Genomic DNA, 24,005 nt, shown 5'->3' on the forward strand with positions numbered 1-24,005 from the left:
AGTTTTTGTTTTGGTGCTATAAGTGGCAGTGCTCTGGGCTTATTCCTGGCTCTGTCCGCAGGGGACCATATGTAATGCCAGGGATTGAACCAGGGCCAGCCATCTACAAGGCAAATGCTATAAATTGCCCTGCTTTTATGGAATTGATATATGTAAATACATTGAATCTTTTGTCCTAAAGATAGCAGATTTCAGGTGGGATTTGTGTCCTCTTAGTAAAGGCTATTGGATACCTCATCTACTCAAATCTAAAAGACCTTAAGAGTCAATAAGCTCAACTTAATCCTTTTCATTTGTTTGGAGCTGTACTTTGGGTCTGTGCTCAGGGACTGTTCCCCACTTCTGGGGCCATTCTATTCTGAAGATCTATCCAGGGCTTTCTGATTTGATGCAAAGAAAGCATTTGAATTGTATGAGCTAACTTCAACCCCTTGAGCTACCTCTCAGGAGTCTCTCTTAAGATTTAAGATCCCAGGGGCTGGAGGGAGAGCATAGCCTTGCATGTGGCCAACACAGGATGAACCCTGCTTCAAATCCTGGCATCCCATATGGTTCCCCAAGCCTGCCAGGAACGACTTCTGAGTGCAGAGCCAGGAGTAAACTCTGAGCGTCACTGGGTATCACAACCCCCCCCCCCCAAATAAACCAAAACAACAAAGGGGAAAAAGAAGATTTAAGATCCCTGAGACCAATGGCTCTGTAGCTCCCCGCAAGTCTGTTTCATCACTGGGCCTCCGAATTGTTAGGGTTTTCCTTCATTTTCAGCTTGGGTCTACCTAGGCAGCTGTGCAGTGTCTCCATTTGCCTCATCTTGTTCCTGGGTAGTCCAGGGAAAAGTTAATCCTTCTTGACATTTGAAGATATAGACAGTTCTTTGTATCCTTGGTCTCCTCTAAATTGTTATTCTTTATATTACAGGATATTATGGAACGATTTGACCTTTCCAGGACTTAGTTTATAGAAACACTTCTTAAAATGTATCCTTTCTATAAGTCTACTATTGCTCTAAGAAAATATTGCAATTAGCCCTTTGTGATTTTTAATTTTGACTAGAAATTAATTGTAACTTAATGATATTTTATTCTGAAAAGCTGAGTATTCTTTTCTGTTACACAATATTTATTGGTCTCTGTAGGCTTTTATTTTTTTTTATTTCCTCATGTAATATTTCTAAGTTTATTTCATAGCTGGTAGAAGCTAAAAGTAGAATTGGGTTGTCAAGAGGGTTTCTGATGGTGTTTATATTTATGTTTTTTTTTAATGCATATCAGTATGACTTCCATTCCTAAAATTTCATTTTGAGAACCAGAGGAATAGCTCAGTGGGTTGGAAGGCAGGAAGTAGGAGGCCCAACTTTTCATTTCTGGTACCACATATAGATCCGTAAGCACAGCTAGGAGAGACCCCTAAGCATTTATTTAGCCAGGAATAACCCTGGGCACCATTGGGTGTGGCCCAAAAATTGGTGTGGGGATGGAGGGGGGAAGAAAAAAAGGGGAATAAAAGAAAACTAAATGATCAGTTTAATTCATTTGTATCCAGCTTAATGTTTCTAATTCATCTGTTATTTTTTTAAACTTAAATTTTAGTGCCAAACTTGTTTTCTCAGTTTTTAACATGTGTTCTTTCCTATTTTCTCCCAGGATGGGTGGTATATCATGTTTCTTCAAAGTTAATAAAATCTTATTTTTCTCAAGAAAATGGTTCTTTGTTCGTTTGCTTTTTGGGCCACACCCCATGGTGTTCAGGCTTACATTCTTAGACTCTGTATTCAGGGATTATTTTTTTTTTGGGAGGCCACACCCAGTGACGCACAGGGGTTACTCCTGGCTTAGAGCTCAGAAATCACTCCTGTCAGGCTCAGGAAACCAAATGGAATACTGGGGATTGAACCGAGGTTGATGCCACATACAAGGCAAACACCCTGTAGGGTTCATTCTTGATAGAGCACTGGGTATAATATGGAATGTTGAGGATCAAACCCAGTCAGCCATATGCAAGGCAAGCATCCTACCTGATTTGTGCAGTCTCTCCAAAGCCTAAAGAAAATCCTTAAAGAGACAGCCTAATTCTTCAGGACTATTGGATACAAGAATTGTACAAGTCTTTTGCTCTTATCATTACTATATTCCCTTCTATCAAAATTTATACCACCACTAAAAGAAATACTTCAAAAAAATGTTGAGAGTTGGGGTACAGTTTGGCCATACCCCGCAGTGCTCAGGGTTTACTCTTGGATCTGTGTAGAAGGGCCAGTCCCTGTGGTGCTTGGGGGCCCATAAGCTATGCCAGGGATCAAACTAGAGTCAGCTGCATGCAAGACCTTACATCAGGAGTCTCAAACTCAATTTACCTGGGGGCCACAGGAGGCAAAGTCGGGGTGATCCTTGAGTGCAAAGTCAGTAGTAAGCCTTGAACATTGCGGGGTGTGACCCAAACAACTAAAACAAAACAAAACAAAACAAAACAAAGATTCCTCTAGGGCAGGGCCACAAAATGTTGTACGGAGGGCTGTTTGTAGCCCGTGGGCCTCGAGTTTGAGACCCCTGCCTTACATTCTATATTGCTTTCTGACCCTCAAAGTATTTATTTTGAAATCTTTAGGATTGTACACTCAAAGCTCAGTGTTAAAGATGCAGTATTATTTGAGTCTATAACATGATTATTAGAATTCTGTCTTTATCTTTGTTTTCAGTGAGGAGTATGTAATGGGATGCTTTCTGGGCATTAATGGGTCACTTTTTCCTAATTTTTATGGAAGACTCATAGGTGATTCCAGTGGAAATGTATAGTACCTGGAACATAGTTACTAACCAACAATCTACATTGATAATTTTGTGTGCAGCTTATAAAGAAATCAGTTCTGGTCCGGCGTAAATCTGTTAATCTTCAGTTTTTCTATTTTTATTTCTAAGGTTGAATTAGAGATATTCAGAGAACTCTGTGGGAGTTTCTGAGACTCTGAAGAGATGTTTGAGGTTAAAACTATTTTCTAATAGTAAGGCATTTCCTTTTCACTTTCAAATTCCCAAGTGTAGGAAGAAGTTTTGTACAAGGTCAAACAGGACTGGGGAAAGGGCTCAAAGGGCTGAAACACATATTTAGTATGTAGAAACCTGCCACCAGCAGAGATTGAGCCCCTAGCACCAGTGGGTATTACCCAGAAAAGGAAAAGAAGTAAAACCTAATTCTTACTAAGCCTGTTTAATTTTGGAAGATATACTGTAGAAGGTATTGGACTGACAAATACTGGATTTTTAAAAAAATTAGAAATGAGTAAATATTTGAAAATTATTCCTTTTAGTAATTTAGAAATGAATTTAGTAAAATTCTTCATTTTAATTCAGAAAATATCAGCAGACATTTGGGGTCCAACAGGCTATAAAGGAGAGTCTGAGACCAAAATCTTGGAGAGTGATTTCTGCAGATAGGTATAGAGTGTGATATTAAAGAAGGCCTTGATAATGGAAGGATCAGGAACAGATGAAAAAATTAAAAATTACTTTAATTACTTACCAGTCTTTTTCTTTTGACTTGTTGTAAGCAGAAGACTGGACCCCACGGAACGGCCTCTTCAGATCGTCTATGATTACTTGTCCAGGCTGGGCTTTGAGGACCCTGTGCGCATACAGGAGGAGGCGACAAATCCTGACCTGGGCTGTATGCTCCGCTTCTATGGTGGTAGGAATCCCTCATGCCTCCCATCTGTGCCCGTCTGGGCCTACTTACTACTTTCATTTGAACATCTGTGCTTTAGCGTTTCCAAGTATTTTTATCAAAACCTTTTAACATCCATTTTACTCATCTAGGTAAAGAATCACAACATAAGAGGATGATAGATATTAAAGGATATTTAAGGAAATATTAGACCTTCTCTTTTGAAAATTTTGCCTTTATTTAGTGCTTCACTATTTTATTAGATTTGTTTTATACCTCTGTTGGAATCTTGATCAAATCATGCTTTAAGTATCACTTCTATTTTCAAGTTCTTTAGAAAAATCAGATACTTCCAGGTATAGTTATTAATATTGAGATGTAGTTGGTCATTACTGATGGCTGCATCTGTCCCATCTGTAGTATTGTTTGGGGGGCTTCAGTGGAGGATGCTTTTATTTTAGTTCTCTCTGAGTTTATTTTCCTGGCAACATTTTTTTTTACCTTATGCTTCAAAAATAAAATTTAGACTTCTTTTTTGAGTCACATACTATAGTGCTCAGGGTTGTGCGGGGGGGACCATAGATGGTTCTGGGGGACCATAGATGTGCTAAGGATTTAAACCAGAGTCAGCCACATACAACGCAAGTGTCTTAACCTCTTTACCACATTTCCTGCCCCCAAATTTGAACTTACTAAATCAGATAATTTATGTTACTTCTGTTTTTGTATTTTTTTGTTTTTGGGTCACACCCAGTAGCATTCAGGAGTTACTCCTGGCTCTGTGCTCAGAAGTTGCTCCTGGCAGGCTCGGGGAGATTATATGAGATGCTGGGATTTGAACCAGGATTCCTCCTGTATTGGCCACATGCAAGGCAAATGCCTTGCCACTGTGCTATCCCTCAGGCCCCTTTTACTTTTTTTATTGTTGTTGTTTTTTTGTTTTTTGGCCACACCTGGTGACGCTCAGAGGTTACTCCTGGCTATGCGCTCAGAAATGGCTCCTGGCTTGGGGGACCATATGGGACGCTGGGGGATCGAACCACAGTCCGTCCTACGCTAGCGTGGGCAAGGCGGATGCCTTGCCGCTTGCGCCACCACTCCGGCCCCTTATGTTGATTTTCTTTTTTTTTTTTTTGGTTTTTCGGGCCACAACCGTTAGATGCTCAGGGGTTACTCCTGGCTAAGTGCTCAGAAATCCCCCCTGGCTTGGGGGGACCATCTGGGACACTGGGGATCGAACCACGGTCCTGATCCTTGGCTAGCGCTTGCAAGGCAGACACCTTACCTCTAGCGCCATCTCGCTGGCCCCTTATGTTGATTTTCAATGATTGCTGATAACTACAACTTGTAATTGCTATTAATTGAGTGCTTTCTGTTGTTTATGTATTATCCAGTTTACTTATTAAATTATGCTGTGTCAACTATAACATTTCATTTTATAGATGAAAAATAGAGAAGTTAGGTAACTTTTTAAGATCATGCACTTAGCACCTAATAGTTTTGGGAAAAAAAGCTTTTTTTTTTTTTTTTAATCAGTTAAGTAACTGATTAGTGTATGTGGGCAACATAACTATTGACTTAGACTCCCTGTTCTCCTTGATCCTGAGGTGCAGGATCCCTCTACTATTTTATCTCTTTGTATATTGTTATGCATTTGGGTTTTTGGGTCATACCTACTGGTGCACAGGGCTTATCCCACTAAGCCAGTGATTAATGAGTAACTCAAGGATTACTCCTGATGGTGCTCTGGAGACTATTTGAAATACTGGGGATGTAACCAGAGTTGGCTGCCTGCAGGGCAAGTGCCTGATAATGCCTATCCTATTTCTCCAACCACTATTTTGTATATACTTTTTGGATCTTCCATGCAGAGCTTAGAAAGTGTGGGTGACCCAATGATTTTTGGCCAACCTGGTTTGTGAATCAGTGCTTGGGTCAGAGGATGTGTTGCTGCTTGGGTCTTGTAGTTCTGGGGATTACCATATTTCCGGCATATAAGATGACCGGGCGTATAAGACGACCTTTCTAATTTTACAGTTAAAACATAGGTTTAGGTCTGTATCTGCTGTATAAGACAGAATGTTCCTGTGCTGCAACTGTATCTTCCATAGTGAGCCAATCACAACAAGCAAAGGCCCAAAGGTTATACTGTAATAGACGTCCTTTCTGACTCTGGCCAATCTGAGCAGACTTTTTACAGTGTAGATTCGGGTCCAGAACACTGTATAATTTCCATAAAAAGCCTGCTTGGATTGGCTGAGTTAGAGAGGCGGTCTGAGCAGCCTGGCAGTGATTGGTGCAGGATCGAGTTGGAAAATTCGTTTTGTGGCAATATTCAGACAATTTTTGTTTAGTGGCATATTGAAACATTTTTTGGGATATACTCAGTGTATAAGATGAACCCGATTTTTGGTTGACTTTTTTTTTTGTTTCAAAAGTTGTCTTATACGCCGGAAAATACGGTATTTAGACCATCCTGGCAGAGTTCAGGGGACTCCAGAGCTATACCTAGAGGTCCTGTGAGGGTTTTCAGGGCTGCATCTTGAGTGCTCATTGAAGAATGTGTTGTCAGGGATCTAGCAGGAGTTGGCTGCATGCAAGATATGCACCATCACATCACCATTACATTTCTCTAATTTCTGGATACTTCTTGTCTTTGTTTTTGTTTTTGGGCCATACCCAACAGTATGGGTTATTCAGCTCAGGGGTTATTCCTGGCTCTGCACACAGTAAGCACTCAAGGTGGGCTCAGGAGACCATATGGGGGATACTGAAACTCAAACCCAGGCCAGCTGTTTTCCAGGCAAGTGCCCTACTGGCTGTGCTATTGCTCCACTCCCCCTGGATACTTCTTGATAGAATGATTATGATATAAATGTCATAGACCACTTTTATTAATGTCATTTTGTTGGTAGAAGAAGCCTTTGGATTGATCCTCATATTGCCTTCTAATTATATATCTCTTGATTAGTTCATTTGGTTTACATGTTAAAAAGATATTTCCTCAAGGCCGGAGAGATAGCATGGAGGTAAGGCGTTTGCCTTGCATGCAGAAGGATGGTGGTTCAAATCCTGGCATCCCATATGGTCTCCCGAGCCTTCCCAGGAGCTATTTCTCCAGGAGTAATTTCCGAGTGTAGAGCCTAGAGTGAACCCTGAGTTCTGCCAAGTGTTGCTAAAAAACTAACCAACAGACAGACATATGGGACACTGAACCGAGGTTCCGTCCTGGGTCAGCTGCATGCAAGGCAAGCGCCCTACCACTACGCTACCGCTCTGGCCCCTATTCAAATATTTTTCATAGGTCGCTCACCACTGGAGCTTGAGAGCCTGGGTGCCACTCGTGGCAATTCTTTGTCTAATGTGTTTGAATCCAGCAACGTGGTACTATTTAGGTCCTGTGGTACTCAAGGGCTAGTAGGGGCACCATCAGAAGTAGCAGTGATTGCAGCCACTAAGATCATATCTGGAGTTGGTGAGGGGCCACCAGACCTACACTCAGCAGTGCTGGGAGGGTTTTGTGGTGTGGAGCTCAAGCCCAGAGCCTTTCATATGCAAGTCAGGTGCTCTCCTGCTGAACTTTCTCTGCCCATTCATCGCTCCTCTTCGCTGGTTCATTGAGAGAGAATAGTTATAGGTTGAAGTTGAATAAGAGAGAAAGCTTTTAAGACTAATTTGAGTAGCATAGCACATCTTTTACTATAAAGCTTGGTTACAAAAACCTTGCAACAGTCCTATGCTCCTTATCTGATTGTGGTTGGCTCTGAGTGCTTCTTTTTACAGAGTTTTTTCTGGGATGAAAGCTGAGCCGCACACTGCCTGTGGGCCCTTTTTACCACTGAGATTGCATTTGCCTATTATGTTATACAATGGTTGGCACTGAGCCCTTTATTTTCCCTACTACCTCTTGATAAATTATAACAAGCCCAGGATCTCAATGTGCCATTAGGAGGATATTTCCAGTAGAGTCTATGAAGAAGCTGCTTATGGCATATAGTATTTTTAGGGAGTGTGAGGTCTTAGAACATTACCAGAAGGAAGTTTTTTTTAATATTTTAGAGAAGCTAGTATGATCTGAGTGAGAAAAGTATGTTTGGAAAAGAATTTTTTTGTTTTGTTTTGGTTTTTGGGCCACACCCGGCGTTGCTCAGGGGTTACTCCTGGCTGTCTGCTCAGAAATAGCTCCTGGCAGGCACGGGGGACCATATGGGACACCAGGATTCGAACCAACCACCTTTGGTCCTGGATCGGCTGCTTGCAAGGCAAACGCCGCTGTGCTATCTCTCCGGGCCCAGAAAAGAATTTTTTTTTTTTTTTTTGGTTTTTGGGTCACACCAGGCAGTGCCCAGGGGTTATTCCTGGCTCCAGGCTCAGAAATTGCTCCTGGCAGGCACGGGGGACCATATGGGACGCCGGGATTCCAACCGATGACCTCCTGCATGAAAGGCAAACGCTTTACCTCCATGCTATCTCTCCGGCCCCTGGAAAAGAATTTTTAAGCTAATAAATTATTTTGCAGTGCAGGGATCAAATACATGGTTTTATACTAGTGCTCTATAGTTGAACATAGTTAATTACAAAATATTATAATTATATATTTGTTTTTCTTTGTTTATTTTTGGGTCATACACAGTGGTGCTCAGGGATTACTCCTGATCTGTGTTCAGAAATTACTCCTGGCAGGCTCAGGAGGACCATATAGGATGCCAGGGATTAAACCCTGGTTAGCCACTGTGCTATCTCTCCAGCCCCTTAAAAAAAAAATATATATATATATATATATATATATATATATATATATTAAAATATATTTTAATTGAATCACCATGAGCTATACAGTTCAAAGTTGTTTATGATTGACTTTCAACATACTATGTTCTAGTACCTGTTCCATCACCAGTCAAAATTATTTTATTTTGGGGCCGAAGCGATAGCACAGTGGTAGTGCATTTGCCTTGCACGCAGCTGACCCAGGACAGACCTGGGTTTGATCCCCTGGCTTCTTATATGGTCCCCCAAGCCAGGAGTGATTTCTGAGCACATAGCCATGAGTAACCCCTGAGCATCACCAGGTGTGGCCCAAAATCCAAAAACTTTTTTTTTTATTATTTTTGTTGCTGGTTTATTTTGTTTGTTTGTTTGTTTTGTTTTTGAGTCATACCCAGCAGTGCTCAGGGGTTATTCCTGGCTCTACGCTCAGAAATCACTCCTGGCAGGCTCGGGGGACCATATAGGATGCTGGGATTTGAATCATTATCCTTCTCCATGCTATCAGGCTCCTTGTTACTGTATTTTATTTTTTTATTGGTTTTATTTTGTTTTGGTACCAGAGCTAGCCATGCTCTGAGGACAACCTTGATCTGTGTTTGGGGAATCATTTGAGGCTAGAAATTGAACCATGTCTCCTCCATGCAAAATATGTACTCTGCCCATTGGCTTATCTTTGTGGCCACCAAATTAATATTTTTGTTTGTTTTGTTTTTAGGCCACACCTGGTGGTGCTCAGGGCTTATTCCTGACAGTGCTTAGGGGATCATATGGATTTCTGGGTATTGAACCTGGGTCGGCCACATGTAAAACAAATGTCCACTCATTGTACTCTTGCTCTGGCCCCTAAATTATTTTATTTATTTATTTATTTATTTATTTATTTATTTATTTATTTATTTATATTTTATTGATTTTGGGGCCACATCCAGCGGTGCTCAGGGGTTACTTCTGGTTATCTGCTCAGAAATAGCTCCTGGCAGGCACGGGGGACCATATGGGATGCCGGGATTCAAACCAACCACCTTAGGTCCTGGATCGGTTGCTTGCAAGGCAAATACCACTGTGCTATCTCTCTGTCCCCCCCCCCAAATTATTTTTAAAGGATAATCAGCATAGGTATATGACACTCAGAACATGAAGTAAAGATACATAGTGTGTGTGTGTGAGACACCCAAACATCAGGTAAAGATACATAGCACTCATGTTCGTGTGTGTGTGTGTGTGTGTGTGTGTGTGTGTGTGTGTGTGTGTGTGTGTGTGTGTGTGTGTGGTGTGAGCATTTCTTATCATCTGTTGATCCCTGGCAATAAATCACTTAAAATGCTCACAGCATTTACCTCATACAATTTTTGTGGATTAGTAGTCCAGGAATATTGTAGCTGGAATGTTCCTGGCTGGGCTCTGATAAATTATAGTCACTTGGTGGTTGAGAGCATCAAAAGGCCTGTGTGGGATTGAAGATTCTTTTCTGACCCGGGTCAGCAGCCCTGTTCCAGGAATGAGGCAAACACAAGAGCATACACGGAGAGCTCAGCTTTGGTTTTTATGATCTCAGAAGTCACCATCATTTTTACCATTCTTTGTTTATATAGTAATGAATCACCAAATACAGCTTTCACTTAGAGAAGGGAATTAGGTTCCACATTTTGAAATTGGGAGTATTAGAAAATTTGTGGATGTCTTCAAAGTATGCTTTCCTCTCAGCTGTTCCCACCATCTATTTCCCCAACCCAAGACAACCTGTCAGTTAACAGGAGAGAGGGAAAATCATACAGATGTTACCATCATCTTACTTAGATATACATACACTCTTGCTTCTCCCTTCCTTTGCATGCTATTATAATACTGACCCAGCTCACATATTCCACATCTACCTCCAGGTCTCTGGGCATCGCACATTTTGAGTTTGGTGCTTGTGTACATTCTGGCTGTGATGCCCATTGTGCTTGCATGCTTGCTTGCAGTGGTCACATATCTCTAGTTACAGTGTTTCCTAGGGGTGACACAATTGAGTAGTGTTCATACACCACTGGCTAGAGTGTGTGGCAGTCCCACTCTCCATTGCTGTTAGGGTTCTGGACTGTGCTCGGCACATGTGACAGCACCAGGGGTCAAACTTATGACATACATTTGCAAGACTGCACTTTGTTTTCACTGGGCCATTGCTCAGCACCAGGAAAGCTTTTTTTGAAGTGATGTCTTTGCAGCAGAAGCTTATTAGTCAATTTTAAATATTTCCTATGTTGGTTTTTAGGGAGCGAGCTTGGTTAAATAGTGTTGACAAGGGCACAGTCAAAGGGGCCCAAGATCAAATCAGTTAACGTTTTTGCTCCCAGGGCAACCAAAAATACCTTAAACTCCACATCACACAGTGCCAGCTGTCAGTCTCAGGGTGGGGAAGGTGAGCAGGGTGGCTGCTCTATGTGCATGATGAAGTGGAGGTTGTGGAAGTGACTTGAAGATGAAGTACTGTAGTATGACTGACTGATCATGATGTGTAAGGGAGTGCACTGCCCATGTCAGGACATGGAGCCTGGAGGTTAGTACTTGCTAGTGAAGTTGAAATTTGGGGACTTTGAAGCTCAGGTAACACAACTTCCAACCCGAGCGTGTCTTTCTATACCATATTTTTGCGCATATTGTTTATGACATTTTAGTCCATAGAGCAGAAACAAACAAAAGAAGCCAGATGTACTACAAAGCATGTTTTCTTTCATTCAAAGTTCAAAATCTGGCAAAACAGGGACATTTTTAGAGCCATGGTGATGCTACTCTCTGACCACCCAAGTCTGTTCTGTCCTTCTTCCAAAATGAGAGAATTAGATTTGGACACATGAGTTGGCAGTTTTCTGGTGGTATGTGATCACTGTTGAACAGGCAGAGCCACTATTAACCTGTGCCCCTTGCCGGTGACCTCTTGGCCACATGCAGTTACCACTTTAGCAGATAATTAAATTTCTGTTGTCTGTAAGCCATTATATTATTTTTGTTATAGAAGTTTAACATTATTCCCGGTGTAGTATTTGTAAGTAAGTGGTAAACTTAGGGAGAGCAAGGAAATAATTATAACCAAAGTAGAGTCTGACTTTGGTGGGAAGGAGGTTAGGATTTCAGTAAGCTGAACTTCTCTGTGAATGAGTTTAAGTTTGGACTAAATAATTTAGGACAAGTGTATGGTCAGGATCCTGTTTATCCATAGGAGTTCAGAATACTTATTTTCTGATCACCATTGTCAACATCAGGTAGTGTTGTTGAAAGCAATTTTTGGTATCTGTAGGCTGTGCACAGAGGCTTCCAGAGGCATGCAGGAGACTTGGGCCCAGTCCCTTGAACCCCAGCGCTGCATAGATCTCTAAACACCATTAAGAGCACAGAGCTAGAAATAGCCCCTAAGTATTGCTGGGTATAGCCCAAAAGGGGATTTTTGCACGGGTTGCAGAATATACTATTTCATGTTAATTTGTATAACTTTATTGTTAAAATACAAGTCTTATCTTTTTTGTTTGTTTTAGTTTTGGGGCCACATCTGGCAATGCTCAGGGGTTACTCCCAGCTTTATGCTCAGGAATTAGCTCTAGTGGTGTTCAGGGGACCATTTGGGACACCAGGACTCAAGCTGGGGTTGGCTACATGCAAGGCAAGTACCTTACCCCCTTTACTATCTTTCCCATTCCAGGAGTGTTAAAATTTACCATCCTAACATAGTTACCTATTCAACTGAGTTAGTTTGGCCTTGTTTTGTATATGACTATTCCATGTTTAGTTTGTTTTTGGACCATACCCGGTGGCCCCCAGGGGTTACCCTTGGCTCTATACTCAGAAATCACTTTTGGCAGGCTCAGGGAACCATATGGGTTGACAAGAATTGAACCCAGATCCACTGCATGAAAGACAAATGCCCTCCCCGCTGTGCTATAGCTCCAGCCCCCATTTCCTATATATATATATATATATATATATATATATATATATATATATATATATACACACACACATATTTGTTTTTGTTTTTTTGGGCCACACCCGTTTGATGCTCAGGGGTTACTCCTGGCTATGCACTCAGAAATTGCCCCTGTCTTGTGGGGGACCATATGGGACGCTGGGATCGAACCGCGGTCGAGATCTTTTCTTGGCTAGCGCTTGCAAGGCAGACACCTTACCTCTAGCGCCAACTCGCTGGCCCCTTCCATTTCATTTTTTTTTTGGGGGGGCCACACCCGTTTGACGCTCAGGGGTTACTCCTGGCTATGTGCTCAGAAATCGCCCCTGGCTTGGGGGGACCATATGGGACGCCGGGGGATCGAACCGCGGTCCTTCCTTGGCTAGCGCTTGCAAGGCAGACACCTTACCTCCAGCGCCACCTACCCGGCCCCTCCATTTCATATTTTTAATTGTGTCCGTGTAGGTTTTCTTTCACTAACACTCACTCTCCTTTTTCCTTTGTTATTTGTTGTTGTTGTCGGTTTTTTGTTTTTTTGTTTTGTTTTTGGACCACACCCAGTGACGGTTACTTCTGGCTATTAGCTCAGAAATCCCTCCTGGCTTGGGAGACCATATGGGACGTCAGGGGATTGACTGCAGTCTGTCCTAGGTCAACTCTTGCAAGGCAAACACCCTACCGCTTGCACCACCACTACAGCCTCTGTTATTTGATTTTTTTTTTTTTTTGAGCCATACTCAGCATGTTCAGACTTTACTTTTGCTTTCTATTAGGGATAAGTCCTGATGGGACTGGGGAACCATATGGGGATTAAGCTCAGGTTGGCTGTGTGCAAGGCAGGTACCGTAACTGCTGTACACTTTCATGAGCCCTCTGGAGAATGATATCACAAGTTTTTTTTTTATTTCTCTAGTAACTGAAACTATGCTTAGTACATTATAGTTTTTTGTTTTTTTTTTGGTTTTTTTTTTTTTTTTTTTTTTTGGTTTTTGGGTCACACCCAGCAGCGCTCAGGGGTTACTCCTGGCTCTACGCTCAGAAATCACTCCTGCAGGCTCGGGGGGATGCCGGGATTCAAACTATCATCCTTCTGCATGCAAGGCAAATGCCCTACCTCCATGCTATCTCTCTGGCCCCAGTACTTTATGTTTAATAGCTTATTTTTTTATGAAGATAAAGTACTATTAAGCTATTATATCCAACTGCAAGCATAAGGAAAGCTAGGATTAGTGAGATGATTTAGTTCAAGGAAACAAAGTAAGTGACAGACTCACGATTCAAATTCGAGTTTGAGTATATGACACCCACTTCTGTGGCCTGAACCACTGTGTTGGGCAATTTCATTTGTACTACACAAAGGAGATAGGGCTATAGGAAGAGGATTAACAGTGATATTAAAAATAAGTTCCCTTAGGGGCTAGAGCAGTGGTGCAAAGCAGGAAGGCATCTGCACACCAATCTAGGAGGGACCACGGTTCCATGGTTCGATGCCTTGGCGCCCCATATGGTCCTAGGAGCGATTTCTGAGCACATAGCCAGGAGTAAACCCCTGAGCGTCACTGGGTGTGGCCCAAAAACAAACAAACAAAAAAGTTCTCTTAGACCAAAGAGATAGTACAGTGGATAGGGCATTGCCTTGCACAAAGCTGATCTGAGTTTGACCCCTGGACCACATATGGTCCTGAGCTTGACAGGAGTGATCCCTGAATACAGAGTTATGAGTAAGACCTGAGTATTACTAGATTTGCCCCCAAAATCAGAAAAATTAATTCTCTCTAGATCAAAATCCATAGGGACTCCTACATGTACTACAAGTTATATATAACTTTGGTTGGGTAATGTTTTAGGACTGAGAACTATTCTTGTAAGTTGTTGTTTGTTTGTTTGTTTGTTTACTTATTTATTTACTTTTTGGGTCATACCAGGCAGTACTTAGGGCTAACTCCTAGATTTGTGCTCAGGGATTTACTCCTGGCAGTGTCTGGGGAACAATATACTGGAGATGGAACAGGTTGGCTGTGTTAAAGGCAAGTGCCTGACAAGTTGGACTTTTCTTCGGCTTCCATTTTGTAACTCTTAATTGCTTTCTTATCTGTATGCAAATTTTTTGGATGTGGATACACAATATTTTAATGTTGTTGTCAGTGTTATACTACCTTAATAGCAGTTCTTGAAGTATCGTTTTTTTTTTTTTTCAGAAAAACCATGCCAGATGGATCACCTAGATCGAATCCTTTTGTCTGGCATTTGTAATGTACGCAAGGGAAAGACTCAGCTCCATAAGTGGGCGGAACGCCTGGTTGTTCTCTGCGGCACCTGTCTCATCGTTTCCTCAGTGAAAGATTGTCAAACTGGAAAGATGCACATTTTGCCTCTGGTTGGGGGGAAGGTAAGACTTGATAAGATGAATTATTCTTCATTTAAGTATCTTTTTTTTTTTTCTGAGGGGGAGAGTGCTTGGGCCATACCCAGCAGTGTGTGGCTGTTCCTGGCTCTGTGTTCAGGATGATCCCTGTCAGTGAAGGGACCATATGTGGTACTGGGATTTGAACCAGAGTTGAGGCCAACATAGCTGCATGCCTTCCCTCCTTAGAGTATCTCAATAAGGAAGACACAGAGAGAACTGGAGTCGTGGTTCAGTGGAACAACTCATACCTCACATATAAGATGCCCTGACTTTGGTATCTGGTACTGAAAATAAGTGAAGTAATAGAATGTATCACATATTGGGGCTGGAGTGATAGCACAGTGGGTAGGGCAATTTGCTAGCATCCCATATGGTCCCCTGAGCCTGCCACGAGTAATTTCTGAGCACTGAACCATGAGTAACCCCTGAGCGCCATTGGGTGTGTCCTCCCCAAAGAATATTACATACTAAAATTATTTTCAATTGAATCACCATTAGATACAGTTATAAAGTTTTCATAACTGAGTTTTCAGTCATTTGTTGTTCCTACATCAATCCCTTCACCGGTGCACATGCCTTTCCCACCAATGCTTTGTTTTCCTTCCACACATCCTGCACACCCCAGCCTGCCTCTATGGCAGAAAATTTTCTTCTTTCTCTCTTTTTTCCCTTTGAGACACTGTATATCACATATATTTGTTCATATAGGAACATTATTAAAGATCACATTGTAAAATTTGGTTTTTAGAAATTTTTTTGTTTGTTTATGGGTCATACCCAGTGTTGGTGCACATGGGTTACTCCTGGCTCTGCGCTCAAATCACTCCTGGCAGGCTAAGGGGACCATATGGGATATGGGATGCTGGGAATCGAACCAGGATCCATCCTGGGTTGGCCCTGTGTAAGGCAAATGCCCTACTGCTGTGCTATCACTCCAGCCCCTGGTTTTTAGAATTCTTAAATTTAAACTGAAGAAGCCAATTCAAATTAATGAAGGCATAAAACAGATTGATTTACATTACTGACTTTCTGAGAGATTCAGAGGCAATTCATGTCCCAAATTCTGCTGCAAACTCATTTGTTGAAGCTCCTCTGTCTACTCAGTACTAGCCTTTGTCACAAGAAACACCAAAAGTAGACTGAAGACGCTGCCATTAGAAGTAACTTGGGGGCCCGGAGAGATAGCACAGCGGTGTTTGCCTTGCAAGCAGCCAATCCAGGACCAAAGGTAGTTGGTTCGAATCCCGGTGTCCCATATGGTCCCCTGTGCCTGCCAGGAGCTATTTCTGAGCAGACAGCCAGGAGTAACCCCTGAGCACCGCTGGGTGTGGCCCAAAAACCAAAATCCAAAAAAAAAAAAGAAGTAACTTGGAAACTTGGGGGCTGGAGAGATAGAATGGAGGTAAGGTGTTTGCCTTTAATGCAGAAGGACGGTGGTTTGAATCCCGACGTCCCATATGGTCCCCTGTGCCTGCCAGGGGTGATTTCTGAGCATAGAGCCAGGAGTAACCCCTGAGCACTGCCGGGTATTACCCAAAAAAAAAAAAAAAAAAAAAAAAGTAACTCGGAAACTTGAAGCAGCTACCAGCATCCATCACTGAAATAGATTCTATCCACTTTCCCCCTATAGACTAAAGCTCTAAGTTGTGGGGTGAGGTGTGTGTGTATGTGTGTGTGTGTGTGTGTGTGTGTATGGTTTCTGTAAACCCCTTACAGAGAGACATGCTAATTCTTGCATCTTTTTGAGAAGACACCCTGTCATAGGAGAGGAGTTCAGCTGCAAGTCAGCTAAACAGTGTGTGTGTTTGTGTGTGTTTGTGTCCAGACAGACACGCTAATTCTTGCATCTTTTTGAGAAGACACCCATCATAGGAGAGGAGTTCGGTTGTAAGTTCAGTTAAACAGTGACAGATGACTGGAAATGGTAATTAACATTTATGTGAAACTCCACATTATTTCATCCTGAAATTTTTTGTTTGTTTGTCTTTGGCCCATACCTGGTGGTGCTCAGGGTCTTGGCTCTGTACTCAGGGATTATTGGGATTTTTCCTGGTGAGTTCAGGGGCCACAGAGGGTGCTGGGAAGCAAACCCAAATTTGGTCACATGCAAGGCAGTTGCCCTACCCGATGTAATCTTACTCTGGCCCTTTATGCTGAATTCTGAGTATTTTAAAAACAGTCTGAATTTATGACATATTTCAGGCAAATTAACTCTGTAATTGATATTTCTATATTTTTTGTGAAGTAACTAGTTTTTTGTTTTGTTTTGGGCTACACCTGGTGATGCTCAGGGGTTACTCCTGGCTATGCGCTCAGAAATTCCTCCTGGCTTGGGGGACCATATGGGACACCGGGGGATCTAACCGTGGTTTATTCCAGGCTAGCACTGTCAAGGCAGACTCCTTACCGTTCTGTGCCACTGCGCTGGCCCCAAGAAGTAACTAGTTTTATTGAGGGAGGATACTAAGACTGTCTTGCTGCTTACTGTTTATAAATGGCACACCTAACACTTAAAGAAGGTGTATACAAAATGTTGGAAAATTCTATGCTAGATAAATAGGAAGAACCAAAAGAAAATAGGTGTAGTTATGTTACTATCATTCTGTTCATTTTACATAAAGGTTCATATGCATCAAAAATTTTATATCTAGGCGGCTAGAATGATAAGGTTGTTTGCCTTGTGCACTGCCACCCAGAACAGACCTGGGTTCAATCTCCAGCATTTCATATGCTGAGCCTGCCAGGAGCAATTTCTGAGTACAGAGCCAGGAATAACCCCTTAGTGCCACCCAATGTGGCCCAAAAACCAAAAAAAAAAAAAAAAAAAAAAAAAAAAGTCATATATCCAGACTATACTAAAGAAGATATACAGATAGTGGATAAACATTAAAACGTTTTTTTTTTTAATCAGAGAAAGTCACAGTGAGACTGTATATACCTTGAGAAAAATAACATTTTAAAGGTTGAGGGCTACCAAAAAGTCATAGACCAACTAGAATGTCTACTTTTTGATTAGGATTTTTCTTAGTGTCTGTTTTTCTCTGCAGGTAGAAGAAGTGAAGAGAAGACAGTACTCATTGGCGTTCAGCTCAGCGGGAGCCCAAGCCCAGACCTATCATGTCAGCTTTGAGACTTTGGCTGAATACCAGCGGTGGCAGCGGCAGGCATCTAAGGTGAGAGGATATCAAACCTACAGATTAAGCCAAACTTAATTTCCAGCATAGTAAATCGTAAATTTTGTGCACAGTGATGCAGGCCTTTCAAGGTGTACTGAACAAGACCATAATTTGATTGTACTCAAAACTTTCTATTTATATTTTCTATAATGGTTTCAAGAGTTTAAAGGTACCTTTATTTTGATTTAATTATGGCTTGTAAAAATTTTTATTTTATTTTTAGCTTTTGGGTTGCACCTGGCAGAGCTCAGGAATTACTCCTGAGTTCAGGGATCATTATTGGTCGGACTTAGGAGACCATTTAAGGTGCCTGGGATCTAACCCAGCTTGGCTGCATGCAAGGAAAGTGTCCTACCTGCTGTATTATTTCTGTGTTTTTGTTTTGGGGCCACACGTGGCAGCACTTGGGTTATTCCTGGCTCTGCACTCAGGAATTACTCCTGACAGGCTCAAGGGACCATATAGGATGCTGGGTATAGAACCCTGTCGGTTGTAGGCCCTATCCACTGTGCTATTGTTCTAACCCATGTATTATTGCTCTGTCCCTTTAGGTGCCTTTACCTTTATACTATCTCTGTGAAAAAGGTTGAAGTAGTTTTGGTTTGGGGGTTGTTTTATTCCTCAATTTTGTAGCTGTACCTGGCAGTGCTCAGGGCTTACTCCTGGCTTTGTGCTCAGGGATCATTCCTGGTGGTACTTGGGAGACCAGGTGGGATGTTGGAGACTAAACCTAGGAAAGTGCCTCTCCTGCCCCAGAAAGGTAAAAGTTTGAAGACATTAAAATATGAAGAAATTTGACTGTTGAAGGAAATGACAAGAGGAGATTCCTTTTCCTCTACTTTAGTGGTCATTTAAAGAAGCAGTGGTTTTCTTCCAGATTGGCAACTGAGTGCTGGTATCTTTATATTTTAGTGCAGCCCTGATGCATGCTGAGTGCAGTGTTTAATCATGGGCATTGCGTAAGTGGGGAGGAGCCCCTGAGCATTACTAGGTGTGACTCTCAAACCAGGAAAAAATTTTGTATTACAGTTTTCAAATTCTTTTTTCTCTTCTCCATTTTTGCAGAATTTTCCTCTTCCTCTATGAAGCTAAATGGTTGCATAAAGAAGGAATTATTTCCGTTTATTGTCATACTGTCAAAATATTAGTGACATTTTCAGTGACATTTTGCTTATGTTTTCAGATCCATTTTCACAGTCATGCTTTTATTAACATGCTAATATAAATATGTAAAGTTTGTTTTGGTCTTACTGAATTTTCTGTAGTGATATTGTAGTAACAAAGTTTATTCCAAATAAAACATTTCAATTTAGTGCCTAATTTTTCTAAAACTTGTGCCCTGAAAAAGAAATTATTTCTTGAGCACCCTTTTGTGTGTGTTCTGTGCTTGGTTACTTCGTTTTTCTCCCTATCACAGATGAAGAAAAGAACTCTCACTATTCAGTAGTGAGCTTGGGTCACAGAAGGTTACAGGTCTTGGTATCACACTGCTGGCCAGACCTTTGTATGGTTCTTTAAAGTCATCTTGACATTGCTGAATAATTCCCATTTTTATGTTTTTCACTTTTAAATTTGTTGGAGGGGACAGGTCTCTTGCTGCATTCTGGAGCTGAAAGGCACACTGGCAATACTTGTCCCTGCCATGCTGGGCTTGCTGGGTGCTTGATTCTATGGCTCTGGGTCCAATAAGCCTCATAGTATGGCCCTGTGAGGCTGTGAATTGAATTTGGGGTCTCAGCATGCAAGCCTCAACCTCTGATTTTAAATTTTTACTTTTTACTGAGAGGCTCTATAATTATATCTTGCAAATGACATGGTTTTAGAAAAAAAATAGAAACAAACTACAGGGTTCGAGAAATAGCACAGTAGTAGGGCATTTGCCTTGCTACTTGGGACAGACCCCGGGTTCAATTAACGGTATCCCATATGGTCCCCCGAGCCTGCCAGGAGCGATTTCTGAGAGAAGAGCCATAAGAAACTCTTGAATGCCGCTAGGTGTGACCCCCAAAAAACTGAACAAACAAATAAAAATGCAACAAACAACAGATGGATAATGGGGACATTTACTACATCTCTGTTCTTGCTCTTGATCAGGGTTTTTTGTTTTTGTTTTTGTTTTTTAATTTCAAGTGCCATTTCCCCTACACTGTGGAGGAATACGAGTGACATTCAATCACTTTTTTCCTCTGACCTCATCAGGTAGTGTCCCAGCGGATCAGTACTGTGGATCTCTCCTGTTATAGCCTCGAGGAAGTTCCTGAGCATCTCTTCTATAGTCAAGATATCACCTACCTCAACTTGCGACACAACTTCATGCAATTAGAAAGACCAGGTGGTCTTCATGCTCTTTACAAGTATGTGAAAAATAAGTTTCCAGACTTAACTGTTCTGCTATTACAATAATTATTACTAATATCTTAGTGGTTTGTACCTTTAAGTATTTCTGCCCCTAACATACATTTATTTTAATAGTTAATTTAATATTTTGGGTTTGGGGGCTGTCCCTATCAGTGCTGGGGGTCAGTCCTGTTCTTTGCACTGTGCATAACCCCGTGGTGCTCCTAGGAATGTTTGGGAAAACCATGTGGTGCCAGACATCCAACCAGAGTCATATATGCTTTAACCTCTGTACTCTTTACCACCCTGGGGTATTTTCTATAAAATGCTGAACTTTATATACTGCTTAATCTTCCTTTCTTGCACTTCCTACAGCCTTATCACAAATTGATCAGAAACCTTTGCAGTTTGCAGGACCATGTGGTGCCAGAGGTTTAGCTGGGTCAACCACATGCCAGAAAGTGCCTTAAACCTGGTACAATCTTTCTGGCTCCTAAATGTTTTTAAGTTCCTCTCCCCACCTCTCTTTTATTTTTTTTAAATTTTTTTCTCTCCCCACCTCTTATCTATCTTTCTTGACTCCCGTCTTCTCAGGTAACTTGAGTTTTATTATCACTCAATTTACACTGGTTTTATTTTCTTTTTATTTTGTCTCATCAATTCCCAGCACCACATTTAGTCCTTGAACTCCACCAGGTATAAGCACTGAGTACTGCTGGGTGTGCGGGTGTGCTCAGCACACACACACACACACACACACACACACACACACACACACACACACACACACACACACACTGGGGGGTGCTCAGCACACACACACACACACACATACACACGGGGCGGGCAGAGAGAGAGCATGGAGGTAGGGTGTTTGCCTTGCATGCAGAAGGACTATGGTTCAAATCCCGGCATCTCATATGGTCCTCCATGCCTGCCAGGGGTGATTTCTGAACGAAGAGCCAGGAGTAACCCCTGAGCACTGCTGGGTGTGACCCAAGAACCAAAAAAAAAGGGCAAAAACAGAGAAGCACACAGGCGGTCATTTTTTTTTTTGTATCTGACCAACACTTGTTATTGTTCCAGTCTCTGTTTATTTGGACTGCCCATCACCATGATTGGGGTGTCATGTGGGGTCAGGTTTAGTCTCTGGGTCACATGTGTAAAAGGCAAATGTTCCAGCCCTTTGATTATCTCCTGTCTCTTTAATGCTGCTTTTGCACAGGTGTTAACTTGTGGTTCCAGTTTGTATTTTCCTGATAAGCAGTGATGAGAATCATCTTTATATAATTGCAGGGTTTTTTGTTTTGTTTTGTTTATGTTTTTTTTTTTTTTTTTTGCTGGCCATTTCTGTGTCCTCTTTCTAGACGTGTCTTTAAATCTGCAAATTTATTTTATTTTATTTTATTTTGGGGGGAGGGGCACACCCAGTGGCACTCAAGGCTTATTCCTGGCTCTGTGCTCAGAAATCACCCCTGGCAGGCTTGGGGGACCATATGGAATGCTGGGGATCAGCAGCATCCCAGGTTGGCTGCTGCAAGGCAACAGCCCTACCGCTGTGCTATTGCTCTGATCCCTAAATCTGCAAATTTCTTTTCTTTTTTGTTTTTTTGGGTCACACCAGTGGCTCTCAGGGGTTACTCCTGCCTTTGCTCAGAAGTCGTTCCTGACAGGCTCAGGGGACCATGATAGGATGCTGGGAATCAAACCGAGGACCGTCCTGTGTTGGCCTCGTGCAAGTCAAAAGCCTTATCATTGAGCTATCGCTCAGGCCCCCTAAATCTGCTAATTTCTTAACTTTTTTTTTTGTTGTTGCTGTTAAGTTGAATGAATTGTTAATGAGCCATAGATTTAACTCATTGTCAGTTATATGGATTTATGGTGTAATATTATCTCACATTCTGCCTTTTTTTTTTTTTGCTGAGCAAAAATGTTTCAGTATAAGGTAGCTCTAATTGTTTATTTTTACTTTTCTTTTCTGCTGGGTTGTGTCCCTCCAGACATCTCATTATTGCTAATGACTTGGAATATTTCATCAGTGTTTTCTTCTAGGTACTTTGTGGTTTTATAACTATTTAGTCAATTTTGAATTATATTTATACATGGGGTTAGAGAGTAGTTCACCTTGGACTAACAAATACATATATAAAAATGATAAAAAATATTGCATACTAGTTTATTGATTTGTTCAGCTGATCTTTAAGCTGTATATTTTCCTTTTTTTTATTATTTTTTTGGTTTTTGGACCACACCCCATGGCGCTCAGGGGTCACTCCTGGCAGGCACGGGGGATCATATGGTATTCTGGGTTTCGAACCACCATTGGTCCTGGATTGGCTGCTTGCAAGGCAAGAAGAGCCCTACCACTGTGCTATCTCTCTGGCCCCTGAGGTGTATATTTTCTAAGAGAAAGAAGTTCTAGATCCAATCTGCCAAGAAGATATAAGTAGTTCACCTTGATTATTTTACATGCGACTATCCAATTTTATCATTTGTGGCAGAAATTCTTTCTCTTTTTTATGTTTGTTTGGTTTTGGGCCACACCTGACAGTGCTCAAGGCTCTGCACTCAGAAATTGCGCCTGACAGGCTTGGGAGACAATATGGGATTCTGGGGATCAAACCGTTCAGGTTGGCCATATACAAGGCAAATGCCCTACTTGCTGTATTATCATTCCAGTCCCTCTTTCTGTCTCTTATACACTTTTTTTTTTTTGAGATCAATCTTTGGACCTCACTCTTGCTGAGATATATGCTCTACCATTGTGCCATATCTCTCTGTCTCCAGGGTTTGGGGTGGGTTGTCCTGCTATCAAGCTGGCCGGCATATCAGTACTGGGGTAGGATGAAACAGTAATGCTGGGGCCCTGTAGAGCCAGGAATTAACTGAGACCAACTGGTGGTGCCAAGGAGCTTCCAGCACCACAATGCTAAGAGACCATGTGGTAGCCAGGGATTGAACCAGGGTTGGCTTCATGCAAGGCATTTGCCCTAACCCCTGTACTATTTTTTTAGATCCCAAGATTTAATGTCTCTTTAAGGAAAAATAAGAAATGCTTCCATTGCAACAGACCTGGTTTACCTTGATAACATAGACTGGGCATTGGTTATTTTAATATCTGTGCTGAGCATAATGTTTGTGTTAGTATATGATATTCATGATATTCAACAAATATTTGTGGGACAAATTTTATGATGCACATTTAAAGTAGCTTATTTTAGGGGCTGGAAAGATAGCACATGCTAGGGCTTTTGCCTTGCATCCAGCCAACCTGGGACAGACCTGGGTTTGATTCCCGGCATCTCATATAGTCCCCTGAGCCTGCCAGTAGCAATTTCTGATTCAAGACCCAAGAGCAACCCCTGAGTGTCACGAGGGTGTGGCCCAAAAACAAAAAAAACAAAACAAAAACAAAAAGTAGCTTGTTTTATCATTACTAATACAATTTATTGTTTTGCTTTTTTAGGTTTTCTCAGCTGAAGGGCCTGAATTTGTCCCACAATAAACTTGGAGTGTTCCCTGTGTTGTTATGTGAGATTTCTACCTTGACTGAGCTCAACCTTTCCTGTAATGGCCTCCATAACCTGCCGAGTCAGATTGGCAATCTACTAAAGTAAGTATTGGGTTTTACTAGTGTTGTTTTCTATTACAGAATAAAAAAATTTACCTGGCATTTGAAATGAAGGTAGTGCCTGGAATCCATGAATCGTTGCAGTGA

At 41.7% G+C, this 24,005-nt stretch overlaps 1 protein-coding gene across 1 annotated transcript in view; it reads left to right on the forward strand.

Annotated features, from left to right (window-relative positions):
* Positions 1–24,005, forward strand: part of PHLPP2 (PH domain and leucine rich repeat protein phosphatase 2) — a 78,529-nt gene that overhangs the window by 27,617 nt on the left and 26,907 nt on the right. The window contains exons 3-7 of the mRNA XM_049786331.1: positions 3,548–3,681; positions 14,566–14,756; positions 17,822–17,947; positions 20,150–20,304; positions 23,754–23,900. Coding sequence (XP_049642288.1) covers positions 3,548–3,681; positions 14,566–14,756; positions 17,822–17,947; positions 20,150–20,304; positions 23,754–23,900 — 753 coding nt within the window. The remainder of the gene's footprint in view (positions 1–3,547; positions 3,682–14,565; positions 14,757–17,821; positions 17,948–20,149; positions 20,305–23,753; positions 23,901–24,005) is intronic.

The sequence above is a fragment of the Suncus etruscus genome, chromosome 14 (assembly GCF_024139225.1).
Source record: "Suncus etruscus isolate mSunEtr1 chromosome 14, mSunEtr1.pri.cur, whole genome shotgun sequence".
Classification (NCBI taxonomy): Eukaryota; Metazoa; Chordata; class Mammalia; order Eulipotyphla; family Soricidae; genus Suncus; species Suncus etruscus.